At 47.5% G+C, this 14,748-nt stretch overlaps 1 protein-coding gene and 1 non-coding gene across 3 annotated transcripts in view; one reads left to right on the top strand and one right to left on the bottom strand.

The window, feature by feature from the left end:
* Positions 1-103: 103 nt before the first annotated feature.
* Positions 104-185, top strand: Trnas-gcu (transfer RNA serine (anticodon GCU)). Its single transcript has one exon. It is a non-coding gene; the product is annotated as a tRNA-Ser (tRNA).
* Positions 186-4,753: 4,568 nt separating this feature from the next.
* The window catches only part of LOC144149616 (zinc transporter 6-like), a 32,169-nt gene continuing 22,174 nt past the window's right edge, over positions 4,754-14,748 (bottom strand). For both annotated transcript variants that reach the window (XM_077681260.1, XM_077681259.1), the window contains one exon: positions 4,754-7,528. In XM_077681260.1, the coding sequence (XP_077537386.1) occupies positions 7,409-7,528 (120 nt within the window). In that variant the 3' untranslated portion in view covers positions 4,754-7,408. The remainder of the gene's footprint in view (positions 7,529-14,748) is intronic.

Here is a 14,748-nt window from a genome sequence, read left to right as displayed (position 1 = left end):
ACAGCATAATTTATCTCGAAAGTACTCGTGGTGTGACGTTCAAAATGGAAACGATGCGAAAATACGTGACTGGCGCCCTGCCAGGAGCAACTATGCTCATCGGGACGAGGTGGCCGAGAGGTTAAGGCGATGGACTGCTAATCCATTGGGCTCTGCCCGCGTGGGTTCGAATCCCATCCTCGTCGGGGTGTTCTTGTTCTTTTTTGTTGGTTTTTCAAAAGGTATAAATTGCACCCGTGGAAGGCTGTGCCACCCTGCAAGGCGTATTGCCAGCTTTGCCTTCACTGGAAAGGTTAAGAAGGTGTGCTTCTGGCAATATAATTTATCCTGAACGTGTTTCTCAGCCACACTCCTCAAACCCGCACACTTTACACGAGACACCCCAAAGCACCACAGGTATTTAGTGACACCCAAACAAGACCAGCAATAACGCGTCTTTTCCAGATCCGCCAAAACTAGTGTAGCTTTTATCTCAGGAATCACGCATCACTTTAGAACAAAGTAACCGAAAAAGAAAACAAGTCGACACACCTGACCAAGAAACCAGCATCGAAATGCCCGACGTGTTACACAAACGATCCCAGCTGCCCCGAAAAATCATTCACGCAGTCGCGGTACAATCATCGCAGACCCGCAGTTCACATGTCGCAACTACCTGTTCGTCAGTATGTCACCGCTCGCCCTCAAGATCTTCAAAAAACTCACTGCATCTCCCCAACACCTAACCTGGACTCCTGGAGACTAGTCTTTCGACGGAAATGACGCGTCGCATGCCACTGTCCGAGTGCTTACTCTTCGGGCCGTTTACAAAACAGCCAAGACCCGGAGTGCCCAACGCCGTAGCTATGTGGACGTCTTATGCCGCTACTGGCACGAACGTCTACACAGTTCCCACCGCCCCATCCCCGGAACTTTTCCCGCGCTGATGAGGGCACACTCCACCGGCTCCAGACCAACTCCTAACCCGGCATACACTTCACCTAATACACCAGCAGCGACAACTTCTTCCCCCAGCCCGGTACCCTGTACAATCTGGTTTGAAAATGCCAACAATTCTGATTCCTCGCATCTAATCACCGTACTTAGTCGAAGTGGGTGGACCGACTGAACGGCCCCGACCACTGGAGCGCATGCTGACGACAGCGCACGGTCAGCCAACATGTACTACGGTATCCTGGGCTACAGGACGTTCCCACAATCCAGGTAACTTGCAAGAATCGTATTTATGCGACATATTGGTTGCACGCTTTCGGAAAACTCAGCAGCGCTCGGTCAGATCCCCCTCAATGTTTAGGTGTACATTGCTCTGATGCCGGTCCTCCACAATCAGCTTAAGTTACCAGATTACTGGTCAGCGTTGATGTTTTTTTAGAGATGGTGTTCCGTGTTCTTGAATGGTAGGCTGCCCTAATGAATGGCAGCCTACCATTGCCCATGAAGAAGAAAGTGTATGTGAGCTACATCTTACCGGTACTCACCTACAAGCCAGAAAATTGGAGGCTCACTTAAAGGGTTCCATTTAAATTGAGGATGACTCAGCGAGCAACGGAACGGAAGATGATAGGTGTAACACTAAGCAACAAGAAGAGAGCGGAGTGGGTCAGGGAACAAATGCATGTTAAGGACATATTAACAGAAATTAGGAAGAAGAAATTGGCGTGGGAAGGGCATGCAATGCGAAGGCAATTGAGATAATCGTTGATCATTAAGGGTAACAGAGCGGATCCCTAGAGGAGGCAAGCGTGGCAGGGGGCGGTAGGCAGTTAGATGGGCAGATGAGATCCAGAAGTTTGCGGGGATAAATTGGTCGCAGTTAGCACAGGACCGGGATAATTGGAGATCTATGGGAGAGGCCTTTGCCCTGCAGTGGGCGTAGACAGGCTGATGATGATGGTTATTATTGAATTCGCAGCGCAAACAACAGACAAGCAAGGACGACAGGGAGAGCGAGACACGGGTGCGGAGTATCTCGCTTTCTCTCTCGTCCTTGTTTGGTTGTTATTTTCTGTGCGAATTCAAGAATACGGCTAGATAGCGTTTTACTGTCGTAGCGGTGGTTTTTACTCCGTGGGTGCTTTCAATAATTGATAAATTTTGCGAATTTCCTTAAAAAAATCGAACTTTCGGAATTTTACATGACGAAGCTACAACAAGGCTATGAGGTGCGCCGTAGTGGAGGACTTCGGGTTAGTTTTGAACGCGTGGGAATTTTCAACGCATGGGCTGCTTTCCTGGGTCCCGGGGGATAGTGAAAGCAGGATACGAAGATGGGCGCTGAAACAAAACACGTGTTTGTTTGTAATTTGCGTTTGAGCATACCTCCGAGCTAATTAGCTGAATGAAACTTGGAAGAGCGGGAGTTTTATTACAGCGGACAAACATGGGGATGTCTGTGCCCCATCCCCGCGTCGTAGGCATGCTGTGGAACACATCAACCCGAACCGCTCGAAGGCGGAGGACATCATCAGGTCCTAAATAGGGCCGTAATGTGGGACTCTCTCGACTGCGCAACGGGCATTTCATCTGTGGGCGACTGAAGACTGGGCTAGAGCCACTAGATCAGGTCACCGTAGCTTATTTAGTGGCTCTAGAGTCTGGACTTGGCTGCGCGCGCACGCCCCCTACCGCCTTTACCACACTACCCTCCCCTCCTTCCCGCGAAGGCTATAAAGGGGCCATGAAGACAAACTACAAGCTTGGTTCATTGAAAACACCGCTTTTTTTTTTTTGGTAACAATGGCATTAATTTTACCGCAAACTTCAAACACATAATGGAGGTAATACAGAACACATGTGAAGCAGTGGAGACTCTCTAGACACTTTGATTGATTGATTGTAGGGTTTAACGCGCCGACGCAACGCAGGCGATGAGGCGCGCCGTAGTGGAGGGCTCCGGATTAATTTTGACCACCTGGGGATCTTTAACGTCTAGACACTTTCCGTCAACTTTTTTGTGACGTCACGGTACTTGGCTTGTGCGATTGGCGGCGTAAACCACCACTAAAATATATGACTGGCCAATTGTAGTGGGTCCTCCGATTTATCGCATTACTTGAATCTTAACGTGCAGTTAAAACATATTATCTCTATGGTTAAAACACTGATAAAAACGTTATAAAAATGTTTAGTGCTGGCACACAAGACGTCTCTCCTGCGCACAACATGTCACTGTAGCGCGAAATTTGAATGTTTTTCGATATCTTTCGCGTTCCTTCCTTTACCGAAACGTCTTGCATAGCTGAAATGGAGCTGAGTGAGGTACTAAAGCCTAGTTTTTTACGGGCGAAGCCCTTCAGGGGCTCCGGCTGTCGGCGTCTCAAGTCGTCGTAGATGACACGGTACCAAAAGATTGGGACACTCGTTGCAGCCTTGCGCTACGCGCGAACTAAGAGAAACACCGGGACACGCGCTTTCCAGCGCCTCGCGCTAGAACGCTTCGTGCTTCAAGCAAAGCTGTATACTTCTAGCCCCAACTGTTTCATCTCCGTGGGCAAACATGCCAAGGCGCCAAGAATACAATTATACACTGCATGCTTCTCCCCTCACCAGTTTTCACGTTAGTGGAGATGGCCCGGGATATTTATAGTTGTATTTTTTCTCCTTGACTCCTTTATGGTGCAACCGGTAATGTGTGCGTGTTTAGACGTGAAGGACAAGCCACCTCGTTTGAGCGTTATACGAAACGTCATAGCCAATCGGTAAGGAGGATGCACAGAAGAGGACAGCTCTTTCCATTTGGTTTTTCTACTGAATAAAGTCACGTAAACGCAGCGAGATTGGTCGAAACATGGCCTAAAGACTCCAGACAACAATTCGCGCTAGTACTCCCGCAATGGCTAGGTGAATATCATGGAGAGATCAATACTGGGCAGAGTGGTTCCGATGTCGGGCGGGGGTGGTGCGCGCGATGACGTCATAGCTAAGCGAGGCTTGGCTCCACTTATGCGGCTGGGCTACAGTGAACTAGAATACCTATTCTAGTTCACTATAGCTGGGCGGAGGTCGTGCCGGACGCCTCACCCTGGAGTTTTGTTCCTTGGTGGGTTGTTATAAAATGCAGAGCATTTCAGTAACTCACGATGTCACCCGCGTTGACGTCCGTCGTTGTCCGCACCCCTCCCCCTACACTATATAAAAAAACTGCGTGGCATGCGAACTAAACTTTTAAAGAAGGAACAGACAACATGGTAAAGCACATCATGCTGATATGCGAGGTATCGAGAATATGCAACAGATGCCAGGTGTGTTGTTGGGGAGAGCCGACTGATGTGATCAACTTTCTAAAAACAGCCACAACTACAATATGACCCATCTGCTCGTTGCAAATATGTAGTACTAAAGTTTTTTGTAAAGAAAAAATAGCACTGACACAACCGCACGTGCATATAATAAACTTCAAAAACTTGGACATCGTCCAATCACATTAATTGATTTGTGGGTTTAACGCGTCAACGCAACGCAGGCAATGAGGCGCGCGTAGTGGAGGGCTCCAGATTAATTTTGACCACCTGGGGATCTTTAACATGCGCCTAAATCTCATACACACGCACGTTTTCGCTTTTCACCTCCATCAGAAAAATGGCCGCCGTGGCCGGGAATTGAACCCACGTCCTCGCGCTCAGCAGCACAATCGTTTAATCACATTGCAAAAACTGTTTGTTTTGTGTCACCACTGTAGTTGTTGCAGCAGCCACAGACGTTGCATGGTATTTTTTCATCTCTCTGGCTTTACAAATTAAATACTGCCTCAGTATCATGATACATGATTAAAAGTGTTTATTTGAGCCAGTCAATGCGATACAGACATCAACAGAAGTTTGACTAATCCACTTCAGTGACACTTTAAGATGTGCATGTGTTTTGGTAGTAATTTCCCTCATTTAGACACATAAGTACTATTCTTATTTATTAACTGTATGACTCACTGTCCAGTTATTGGCACAGTATTGATTAATCCTTTAGTATTAGTTTAACAGTTAAACATTATGGCCCTATGATTTCCCAGGGCTTAAGTTTACGCCCAGGCGTGTTGCTTCTTCACCAAAGGTGTACCGTAAAATTCCGAGCAAGCGCCTCCACCAGTGTAAGGTTCCTCCTTCCCTCAAAATCCACTGCTAATTTCAAATTTCCGCGGCATTCCGGGAATGCCCCCAACCCCACTCGCTCTGCACCCCAAGTCGATTCAGCCTGCACCTCTTGAACCAGTTCACAGCAGTGCAAAGTGGGTTCCGCCATCGGCGGAACCAGCCCTGCACTTTTTTCGTCTGCTTCTGCACCTCCTCGGCAGGGAGTGCAGGCAAAGCCGTGAACCCGTCCTGCACCCGTCGGCACCACCGGTGAATCAAACGGCGCGGTTCAGGTGCCGCGAGCTGCACCGCTGAAACGAACGGCGAAGTGCGGCACCGCCTGAACTGGTTCACGCGGTGCAGGTGAAATGAATAGACCCATTTATTGCATGCAGGCAACACTGGCCAGTCTATAATTCAATCCAATTCTGGTTGGCGGCCTGACCTCTACACGCCATTTGTGGTTTCTTTTGGCCGCAGCATGTGCTCAGTTTTGTTGCCGACGCATGAGCCGCTGTACCCGAGTAATTCTGTGTCATAAGCAATACACTGGATCACTCGCACGAAGGTGACCTGCCTTGTGGACTGGCAGATGTTGGAGCCAGGGCACCAGGAGACCGGGGTGGACTACAAGAAAAATGCTGTAAACTTTCTTTGGAACTGATTTAGAAGAGTCTTCCGCTGGTTTTGAGAGCCATGACTAATATTCTTAGGCGAAACATTAGATGCACATGCATTCCGCTTTTTTTTCCAGGCCGGGGATCTTTGTTGCCGCCATCTTGAGTTTTGGTGTCGTTCTAGGATAGTGCCCCCTCCCCGCTCTGCTGGTGATCTCAACTTGCTTACAGGGGGGCGCTTGCTTGGAATTTCCTGATACACTAGTTTCTATAAGACTTCCACATTATCGGCTGGTAATGCCACGCTGTCTGCATGCATCAATCCCAAGATGTGTGGTTACACCAGCTTTTCATTGCTTCGGTAAAATGAGTCAAACCAATGTTACTCTCTTCTAATTTCCTCTCCACTCTTTTAATGCAAAGAGTCAACAATTGTGAAAGAGGGCATCCGTTTTAACAGTGAAGCTGTTTAGCAAATCGCAACTTTTCGTGTACGCAGTTAAAAATTCCAAGAAATTGCGAAGCGCACGCACGTGAGTGCGGGCCTAGCAGCGATTGTTCGGCAGTTAACAAAAACAAGAAAATGCCTAGTGCTCCTGTGTGCCTGCCTCTCGGCGACCGCCCAGCGTCCCCGGTGCATGTTTGTCAAGCCAAACATACCCACTTGGCAAAAATTGGCAAAAAAAAAAAAACTACAGCACTTGCTGAAATCTGGCAACCCTTGCTCAAAATGAGAAAGACTCCAGCGTATGCCATAACCGTGGTAACACTTGCTTGAAACAAGAAAGACGCATGATACCATACGCCCTCCAAGGTGATGTCCAATGAATATCTGTTTAAAGAAATGAAGGAAGCTCACACTCATGGCAACAGTGATGGAGTAAAGGTCGTTGCGGCAGCAAAGAAGCAGCAAATGGGCTGCAATTGTGGACTTAAACCTTCATAATGGTCGTGAAGGTTGCATACAGCTTCGCTACCTTCAAGTCTTACACGTTACTATGAGCTTTTTAACCCTGTTTTAACTGTTTTAACCCTCATTGAACGTATACAGACTCAGTGCCTCTTCAGCCTTCTTACGTACAGTTTGCACCTTGCTACATCTGTACATTGTCTCAAACAGCTGTACAAATTCCGCACCAATACCCTCTTGCTTCAGAATATGCCAGAGGGTACAGCAGACCTTCAAGTGCTGTGTAAAAGCGCCCCTTAGAGCTTCATTCTACGTTTCTTTGCACCCAAATACTGTATGCATACCTGGCAACAGCAACCTAATAATTCACAAGCTCAAAGTTCTGACATCAGCATGCTGTCAAGTATGGCACAGACGGTAACACTTGATGGAAACACACATGCTCTGACTTAATGCCACAATCCTTTCAATACTGGCAAAAAAAACAAAAACAAAGGAACACCAGATCCACAAGCCCACACAAAACACCCACTGCTCTCTCCATACAAACAGGCGTGTAGGGACGTAGGTACGATCAGAGGTAAGTGCAAAGACCGTGTTAAAGGACAACCACAATTCTGCAAATCCCAACATACGCTTCCATTGAAATACGCATCAGAAACACTACAACACTGTCGCCCCCAGAGGGATGCTCCATTTCACACAAGCCTCCTGGCTCCAAGTCCATCAACAAGAAGGGAATAGGTTTTGCTATCACAGACACTCTGCCAGCAGTCCCAGTTTTCAGGCATTGGGGAGACCGGGCGTGTTGAGAGTCAGACTTTGGCTGGGCCACCGTCACCAACGAAGTGTTCGTGCCTCTCCAGGGCTGGCGCTTGTTCCCGGGCAGTGTGGAAAGGCGCCGCGCGACTCCAAGCCCACTCGTCCTTGAACACCTGCACATCAATGAATGAGTGAATCGATGAATCAGTCAATGAATCAATCGCTTTATTACAGTTTCTTTTTACAGACAACAAAGGAATGGTGAGGCTCTGAGAAAACACGCCCACAACAATACAGCTGCAGATAAGTTAGCTAATACACTCTACACTTGTTACAGCGGATCTTGCAACAACAGACTTCCAATTACAACAGACCATTTCTGTTGGTTTGTCTGGTCCCCATGCATTTTACATGGAGTCCACTCCGTTCATAATGGACCCGGCTAGGGCGGACTATCGGCTACAACAGACTAAATTTTAGGCGAAAATTGTTTCGACTGAATGTTTATATAGCGGACTTCTGCGGGCCGGCACCCAATAGCCTTTTTCTTGATTTAGTTTGGCAAGAAAGCTGTTATGTCTGGCAACATTGTTGGCAGTTGGGTCGTCAGCGCAGCCAGGCCAAGCCAGTGCAAGTGGCCTAGCTTCTTTTTTTTTTTTTTTTGTGCGACCAGCACCACCAGAGGCACGGTAGCTGATTTCACTGTCAGGTAAATTAAGCATAATTAATGCTGTCGAACATGGGGAAAAACGGGCTGACATCGCCAGAAGCACAGGCCTGTCTAAACAGGCAGTCCGCTCGACCGTCAAGAACAAGACCGCTGCCAATAAACACGACTCAGGTGAGATTGAACAACAGCGCTATCGAACACGCAAAGTGGTGCACCTAGAGTCGCTTCTGCCCTCGTCACAGTGTTTTTATGTAACAAAGAACTCGGGTTCAGTGACGTTCGGTCTTTATTATTCCCACGCATGCGTCGCTCCCGTTCCGTTCGGTGAAAAAGGTAAGAACTGCCTCAATAGTTGGTTCCCATCCATCGTGTACGGTCTGCCGGTGACCGTGCGCAGTTCAACTGGTCTAACTTTCGATTTCACAGCTGTCCATCAGATTATTGCGTATCAGCTGTTTCAATGACCAGACTAAAATCATAAAAAAATGTGGAAGGTGCCTCGGGGGAACGTCATGCAGCGATCCAATTTGTTTGACGAACGGTTTTGAATAAACTTGCCTCATCACGAAGGGATTTAAAAGAGCCTAGCTAATTCTGATGGCCACGACTGATTTTTATACCTGGTTAATAATTGCTCCTAGTTATATTCTTGCTTTATTTGCTCAGCTTATTGTGTGTCTTTACACACTTGACCACATGCCCTAGGCCATGGTTCCTCAAAGTGGGTTATGCGGAACCTAGGGGTTCCACAGGCCCCTCCTCCGAGTTCCGCGAGCCACCAATAAATTTTCCCTGGTTCCGCAGTTGTGAAGTCACTTATATGGCGAACCTGAGGTGCAATCGATCTGAGGAACCTCCATTACCCACGCCCGAATGTCAGTAAGCACATCTCGGTGCATAACAGAAACACGTGAGCTGCGCAATAAATCCCGCCAGCAGCTTGTAGCCAGCTGGACTCCGAAAACAGGCCGCGTGGTTAAACTATTGCACTTGAATCTCGACCTTATACAGTGTGTTGCGATGGTAATTGGAACACTTTAAAAACTTTTCCTGAGCGAACCGCCGCTCTGTTCGCGCTCAAACTTCACACGAAGATCACATTTTGTGGTCTATTTTGTTTGACACCGAAAGCAACGACAGTACTTACCTGTTTGTCCTAAAAATAAATAAAAACGATTTTCACCGATGGGAAAATGGCGGCTCATTTGGACGTGCGAGCCCGAAAACCGGGTTTTCTGATCGTCTGCTAGCTCATTCCTAGGGCATTTTCTGATCGTCTGCTGCACCATTTGGCTCCATACATGAATCCCAAACGGGCGTTTCACTCTGCAGGTGGTTCCGTCGTTCCAACATCAACTTGCGCTGGCTCGCACGTCCAAATCAGCCGCCATTTTCCCATAGGCGAAAATCGTTTTTATTTATTTTCAGAATACACAGGTAAGTATCATCGTTGTTCCCGGTATCAAACAAAATAGACCACAAAATGCGACCTTCGTGGCAAGTTTGAGCGCGAACAGAGCGGTGGTTCGCTGAGGAAAAATTTTTGAGGTGTTCCAATTATCGTCGCAACACCCTGTATTACCCGCATGCACATTTCTCCTGCTTAGAGATAGGTGCCACAAGCGTACATGCTCGCGTAAAGACGACGGGAATAAACGAATGAAAAATGGTGGGGCGGGCGGGGGGTGGGGGTCCTGGGTCCTGGGAGCAACATGCTTGAGAACCCCTGCTCCAGGCCTTTTCCAAGTACCAGTGCTAAGCTTTGGAAACGGTGTTTAGGCGATTTGTCCTCGCGTGAACACCGTGCAGGGGTGCTGCAGGCGTGTAGAAAGAACAAAGTGCCTGTACTACGTACATGCAATATCCGCCGTCAAAGCATCCACTGTCGCGCTCAAACACCCCCCCCCCCCGTCGGATATTGCATACTTCAGCTACAACGGATGTTTTTTTCTGGATTAAGAGGGTCTGTTGTAATGGGCGTAGACTGCACTGGCACCACTCATTCTGGTCACACACTGGATAATGCATTTTCTCGTTTTAGTAGCCAAAACAGTTACAGCAAAACCTCGATGCAGTGAACTTCAATATGGCGAAATTCGCGACACAACAAAGCTAGCTGGTGCCCATGGGAGACGAGGTATGTTTAAACTCAGTATAACTAAGTAAGTGTTGCTGCAGTGTCACTAAAACGACATCTCTGGATATGCGAAAACTGACCCAAAAAGACAATTTTGCCCCGACAAGGACCCTTGGGGGAAAAGCGTTTCCGGTGCAAGCGACTTTGGTCACAATTCATGCGGACAAGCCTCTTAGGACACACTGTATTTCCTTTTCTGCAAGCAGGACAAAAGCAGCTAGAGCATCCCACCCCTTACCTCCACCAACTTCCTTTTTAAAGACTTGGGATAACTGCCTCAATGCCCACCTGTTCATTATGGCTGCGGTCGACCAGTATGCTGTTTTTTGCACGTTTTCATTGCTGCAACAATACACTATTGTAATGGAAAACTGGATCACACGGCAGGACCAGCTAAGCTTGCTTCTTCTTCTAGAGACAGCAGCATCACAGCAGACTAGAATTGCCCGTTATCAGCGGATGCTATGGAAGGCCCCCAGGCCAATCCCCTGTTACCATTCTCTGCAATGGACAATGGCATGACTGGGAACCTAGCATTAACAGCTCACATTGGTAAACGACTTCAGAGGCAGTAGCCTCCCTTTACCAGTAAACCAAAAAAAAAAGACAGCATCTTTTGGTGATAAATGGCTTTCTACGTCTCACTACAAAGGAGCACTGAAAAATACTTCCCCTTCATTTTGCTTATCTCCCATTCATCACCCCCCCCTCCACCCACCCATCCACCCACCAACCCACCCACCTACCCACCCACACCCACACATGCACACACAATTTAGCTCAGACTTGGCCCACACGGCTCCATGCAGCAAAGTAGGTCCTGCAGGCTGCAAATATCCCTTGCCTCATTCAAATTATAAAAGAATTGCGCAACAGGAAACGCCTACATTTAAAAGACCTGACAGGGTACACAACTGGAGCAGACTAAAGCCAATTGAGCTTACCTGCACACCAATGTCAAATACTTACATCACAAGTATCATGACTTTGGTCAACACACCTTTTGGCTCAATTAAACTAAAATCTAACACATCCTAGCAGGAACAGATAGAGTGTACTGCCCCCTGAAAGGTTTATTTTATTCCTTTTCAAACACGAATTCACCATGACTAACTCTTTCGATACTACACCTATCAAAATTGATCCCCAGTGATTAATGCTTTATATTGCCGATTTCGACATGTTGTAGTCATTTCTTGTACAACTAATGGGCCCCAGAGGTTAGTCTACACTGCACTTTCAGGAACAGTTTGAATTTTCCCACTCCGGCGACACTGATACTTTGACAGCGTTTTTTGTGAGCCGGGGGCGTGGCTGCTGTGCTTGACAAAAAAGCACGCCGCGCATGGTTATTTATGCTGCATTATCATCAAATTTTCTTGATAAAAAGGCTTGCAGTAAGTCAAATACCCAATTATGTTGTAAGCTTTGAAATCTAACAGCATTGAGAGGTGACAATTACCTTGAAATGACACCGGCTAATTACTAATGAGCTTTGGTTTGGAGATACGGTAACTTCATTCTCCAAAAGCTTATTTCTGAGGGTTCCTTGCATGTCTAACAAGTGGGCCTGGCATTTTTAGCCAGTTTCCAGCAGTTTCGGTCTCATCTTTGTGTCATGAAATTCATATTTGGCCATACAGTCAATCTCGTTACTACGAACCCCATAATAACGAATTTCTGAACTTTACGAATATTTTAAAAACTCCCGCCAGGTTGCCTGAATTTTCAATGTAAAAATATTTTAGAACTATGAATTTCAATATAGCGCATATTTCAGAATAACGCTTCTAATATATTTTCTCCTTCACAATCGAAGAACATCAGTATTACAAATTTGGGTAAAAGTAACAGCGCCGACTCTAACTTGAAACAGAAACCGCTGTTTCTGTGCGTATTCCCCGAGTAGCTATCATCATCACCATTTTGAGTGCCAACTGCTGACAGCACCACAAAGCTGTGGTTTTAAAGGGACCCAGAAAAGCTTTGTGAAGGTGGCAATCAAATGCATTCAGATGGTAGAACACTTAACGGGGGATTTTTGAGCCAAGTGTGAGCCCCATATGTTGTACAGATAATTTATAAACAATTTTTGAAGATCGCCTTTCTCAGCCGATGAGCGCGCCGACGCAGCGAGCCGACCGCGGCTGACGCAACGCCGACCGCGGCTGACGCAACGGCGAGGCGCCCCCCTGATTCGGCCGATCGTCGGTCGCCGGCAACGTCACTGCCATTGGCTTCCGGCTGCTCTTCCTCCTTCCTGCGCGATCCCGAGGCAAAGCCGGATCTGCAGCGATTGACGCGTGCCTAGGCGCAGGAATGTAGCTAGCGGAGAACGGAAGTCGAGCTTGCGATGTCGCATGGCTATTCCCAGTGTTTCCAGCTGCTTTGAAAGAAGCAGAGAGGGAGGAGGAATCGATCGGCAAGGGGGGAGAGGTGCACTTAATTGCTTCTGGCGCAGGTAATACTGAATGTAGATCAATAATTCCAACGGCATTGCATCGCTATATTGGTGCTACGCGACAATACAGACCTTTTGTAACTTTTACAAAAGGCTTTTCTGGGTCCCTTTAATGTGCAGTAGCCTAGCAGGCCTAGCAACCTTTGCCTCTTTTTTCTCTCATTTCAATGGTATTGCGCTAAGTGGAATATGTAGAGGTCTTTCTAATCATTTGTGCATGCTGCACTCGCCAGAAGAAAATAACCACCGCATTTACTTGAGTCTAGAGCGATACTTTTTTTTTTCTTTTACGAAAGTTGGGGGTCGGCTTAGATTAAAAAATGTGGCTTTCCTGTCCCCGCTAGACACTCATCTTGTGGCCACAGGCTTGCAGCTTGCAGGCTCCCTTTTGCTTGTTTGAACGTTGTGAACCCAGCTCTTGGTGCTCCGTGCTTGCTTGCTTATGTCGCCGCATGACTTCGAGAAGTGCCCATGTTTGCGGAACAACGGCGCCCACTAAGCGGTCACACTAAACCACGGTTTTTAAGCGGAAGATAGTTTTGGAGGCCGAGAGAACTTCAAACCTCCATGCACAGCGCGATTTCAGCATCCATGAAAAGAAGATGCGTGGATGGCGGAAGCAGGGAAACAAACTTTTCAACTGCGCTGCCAGACGAATCGCCTCCACAGAATTCAAGAAAGGTCTACACCACGAGGTGGAGAAGGAAGTCGCTGACTTTATCCGGCAGCAAAGAGAGGGTGGAATGCTTGTGACAATGGAGATGACACACGCGAAGGTGAGGGAGATCCCAAACATTAGAGGTGTCGTGCGGACTCAGTTCAAGTCCAGCAGGGGCTGGGTCACTCGTTTTATGAAGTGGTTCAGGTTCAGCCTGCTACGGCGGATGCCTGGCCACCAAAAGCTACCCCGACTTCAAGGAGAAGCTAGTCGCATTCCAGTGCTTTGTCATCAAGAACGAAGCGAGCGGAAAAGGAGTACCGACTGGTCCAGATCGGTAACGTTGATCAGACCCCGTTGTATTTGGGCATGCCTGTGGCCTGCACAGTGATTGAGAAGGGCACAGAGCAAGTGAAAGTCAAAGCCGCAGTCTATGAGAAGCAGCGCACCACTGTGATACTGTGATGTTCTGTTGCACAGCCGATGGGCAAAAGTAGCCGCCCTAAATCATTTTTAAGCAGTAGGCTCTTCCAGCTGGGAAAGTTTTTCCTAAAAACATCGTACAAGCCCATGAGAATGCACGGATGAGTGGTGCCCTCGCCAAAGGTTGGGTGGAGACTGTTTGACAGCCCCGTACTGGGGCTGTGCTGTTTAAGGAGTCACTCCTGGTTCTCGACTGCTACCGCCACCACTTGACAGATGCCGTTAAATCCGTGCTCTCAGAGGGCGGTACAGACATTGCGGCAATACCTGGCGGTATGACAGGCCAGCTAAAATTGCTCGACATGGCCATCGACAAGCCATTTAGGGACAGGCTGCGGAAGCATTACAATGACTGGCTGACGTAGCAAGATCCCCAAATCACACCGTCCAGGCGCATCAAGTGCGTTTCACTCAGCCAACTGGCGAAATGATTAGCCATGGCATGGGACTAAGCTCCGGCTGAGCTAAACGTGGAGGCCTTCCGTAAGTGCAGCATCTCGAACGCGCTGGACGGCAGTGAGGACAGTACGCTATGGGAAGAAAACAGCGATGCCGACGATGAGTGAGCACTGAACATGCTACAACAAGTGCCGCAACCGTAATAAAGTGTGTGTTGTAGTCCCAGTCGAATTCCTTTTTTCATTCAGCTTACATTCGACGTAAGCATATTTTACTTTCCGACCTTAAGGGGGGACGTGGCTTTCAAAATCAACTTTTTTATTTCTTTGTGGATTTTGATGAAAATTGGCACAGCAACTGGAAATGCTTCCGTGATAACACCATAAAAATTTCAAACTAATATTTTGAAAACTTTTTTATGTATTAAATTTTCTTTCTGTTCCGCTTGTACCGAGCTTGAGCGGCTTATAAAACACGATAGAAAACTTGTTCGAAGTGCTTTGCATTCCCAAATGAATGGACGAGGTTGTGACAGTTTTAGAATTTTTTTTTTACAACACAATGTTTTTTGGTTTTCATTTTTTT

The sequence above is a fragment of the Haemaphysalis longicornis genome, unplaced genomic scaffold, assembly GCF_048455015.1.
Source record: "Haemaphysalis longicornis isolate Haplotype H1 unplaced genomic scaffold, Haemaphysalis longicornis Haplotype H1 scaffold_8, whole genome shotgun sequence".
Taxonomy (NCBI): Eukaryota; Metazoa; Arthropoda; class Arachnida; order Ixodida; family Ixodidae; genus Haemaphysalis; species Haemaphysalis longicornis.
Note: the sequence above shows the minus strand (reverse complement) of the source record. Positions and strands in the feature narration are given on the sequence as shown.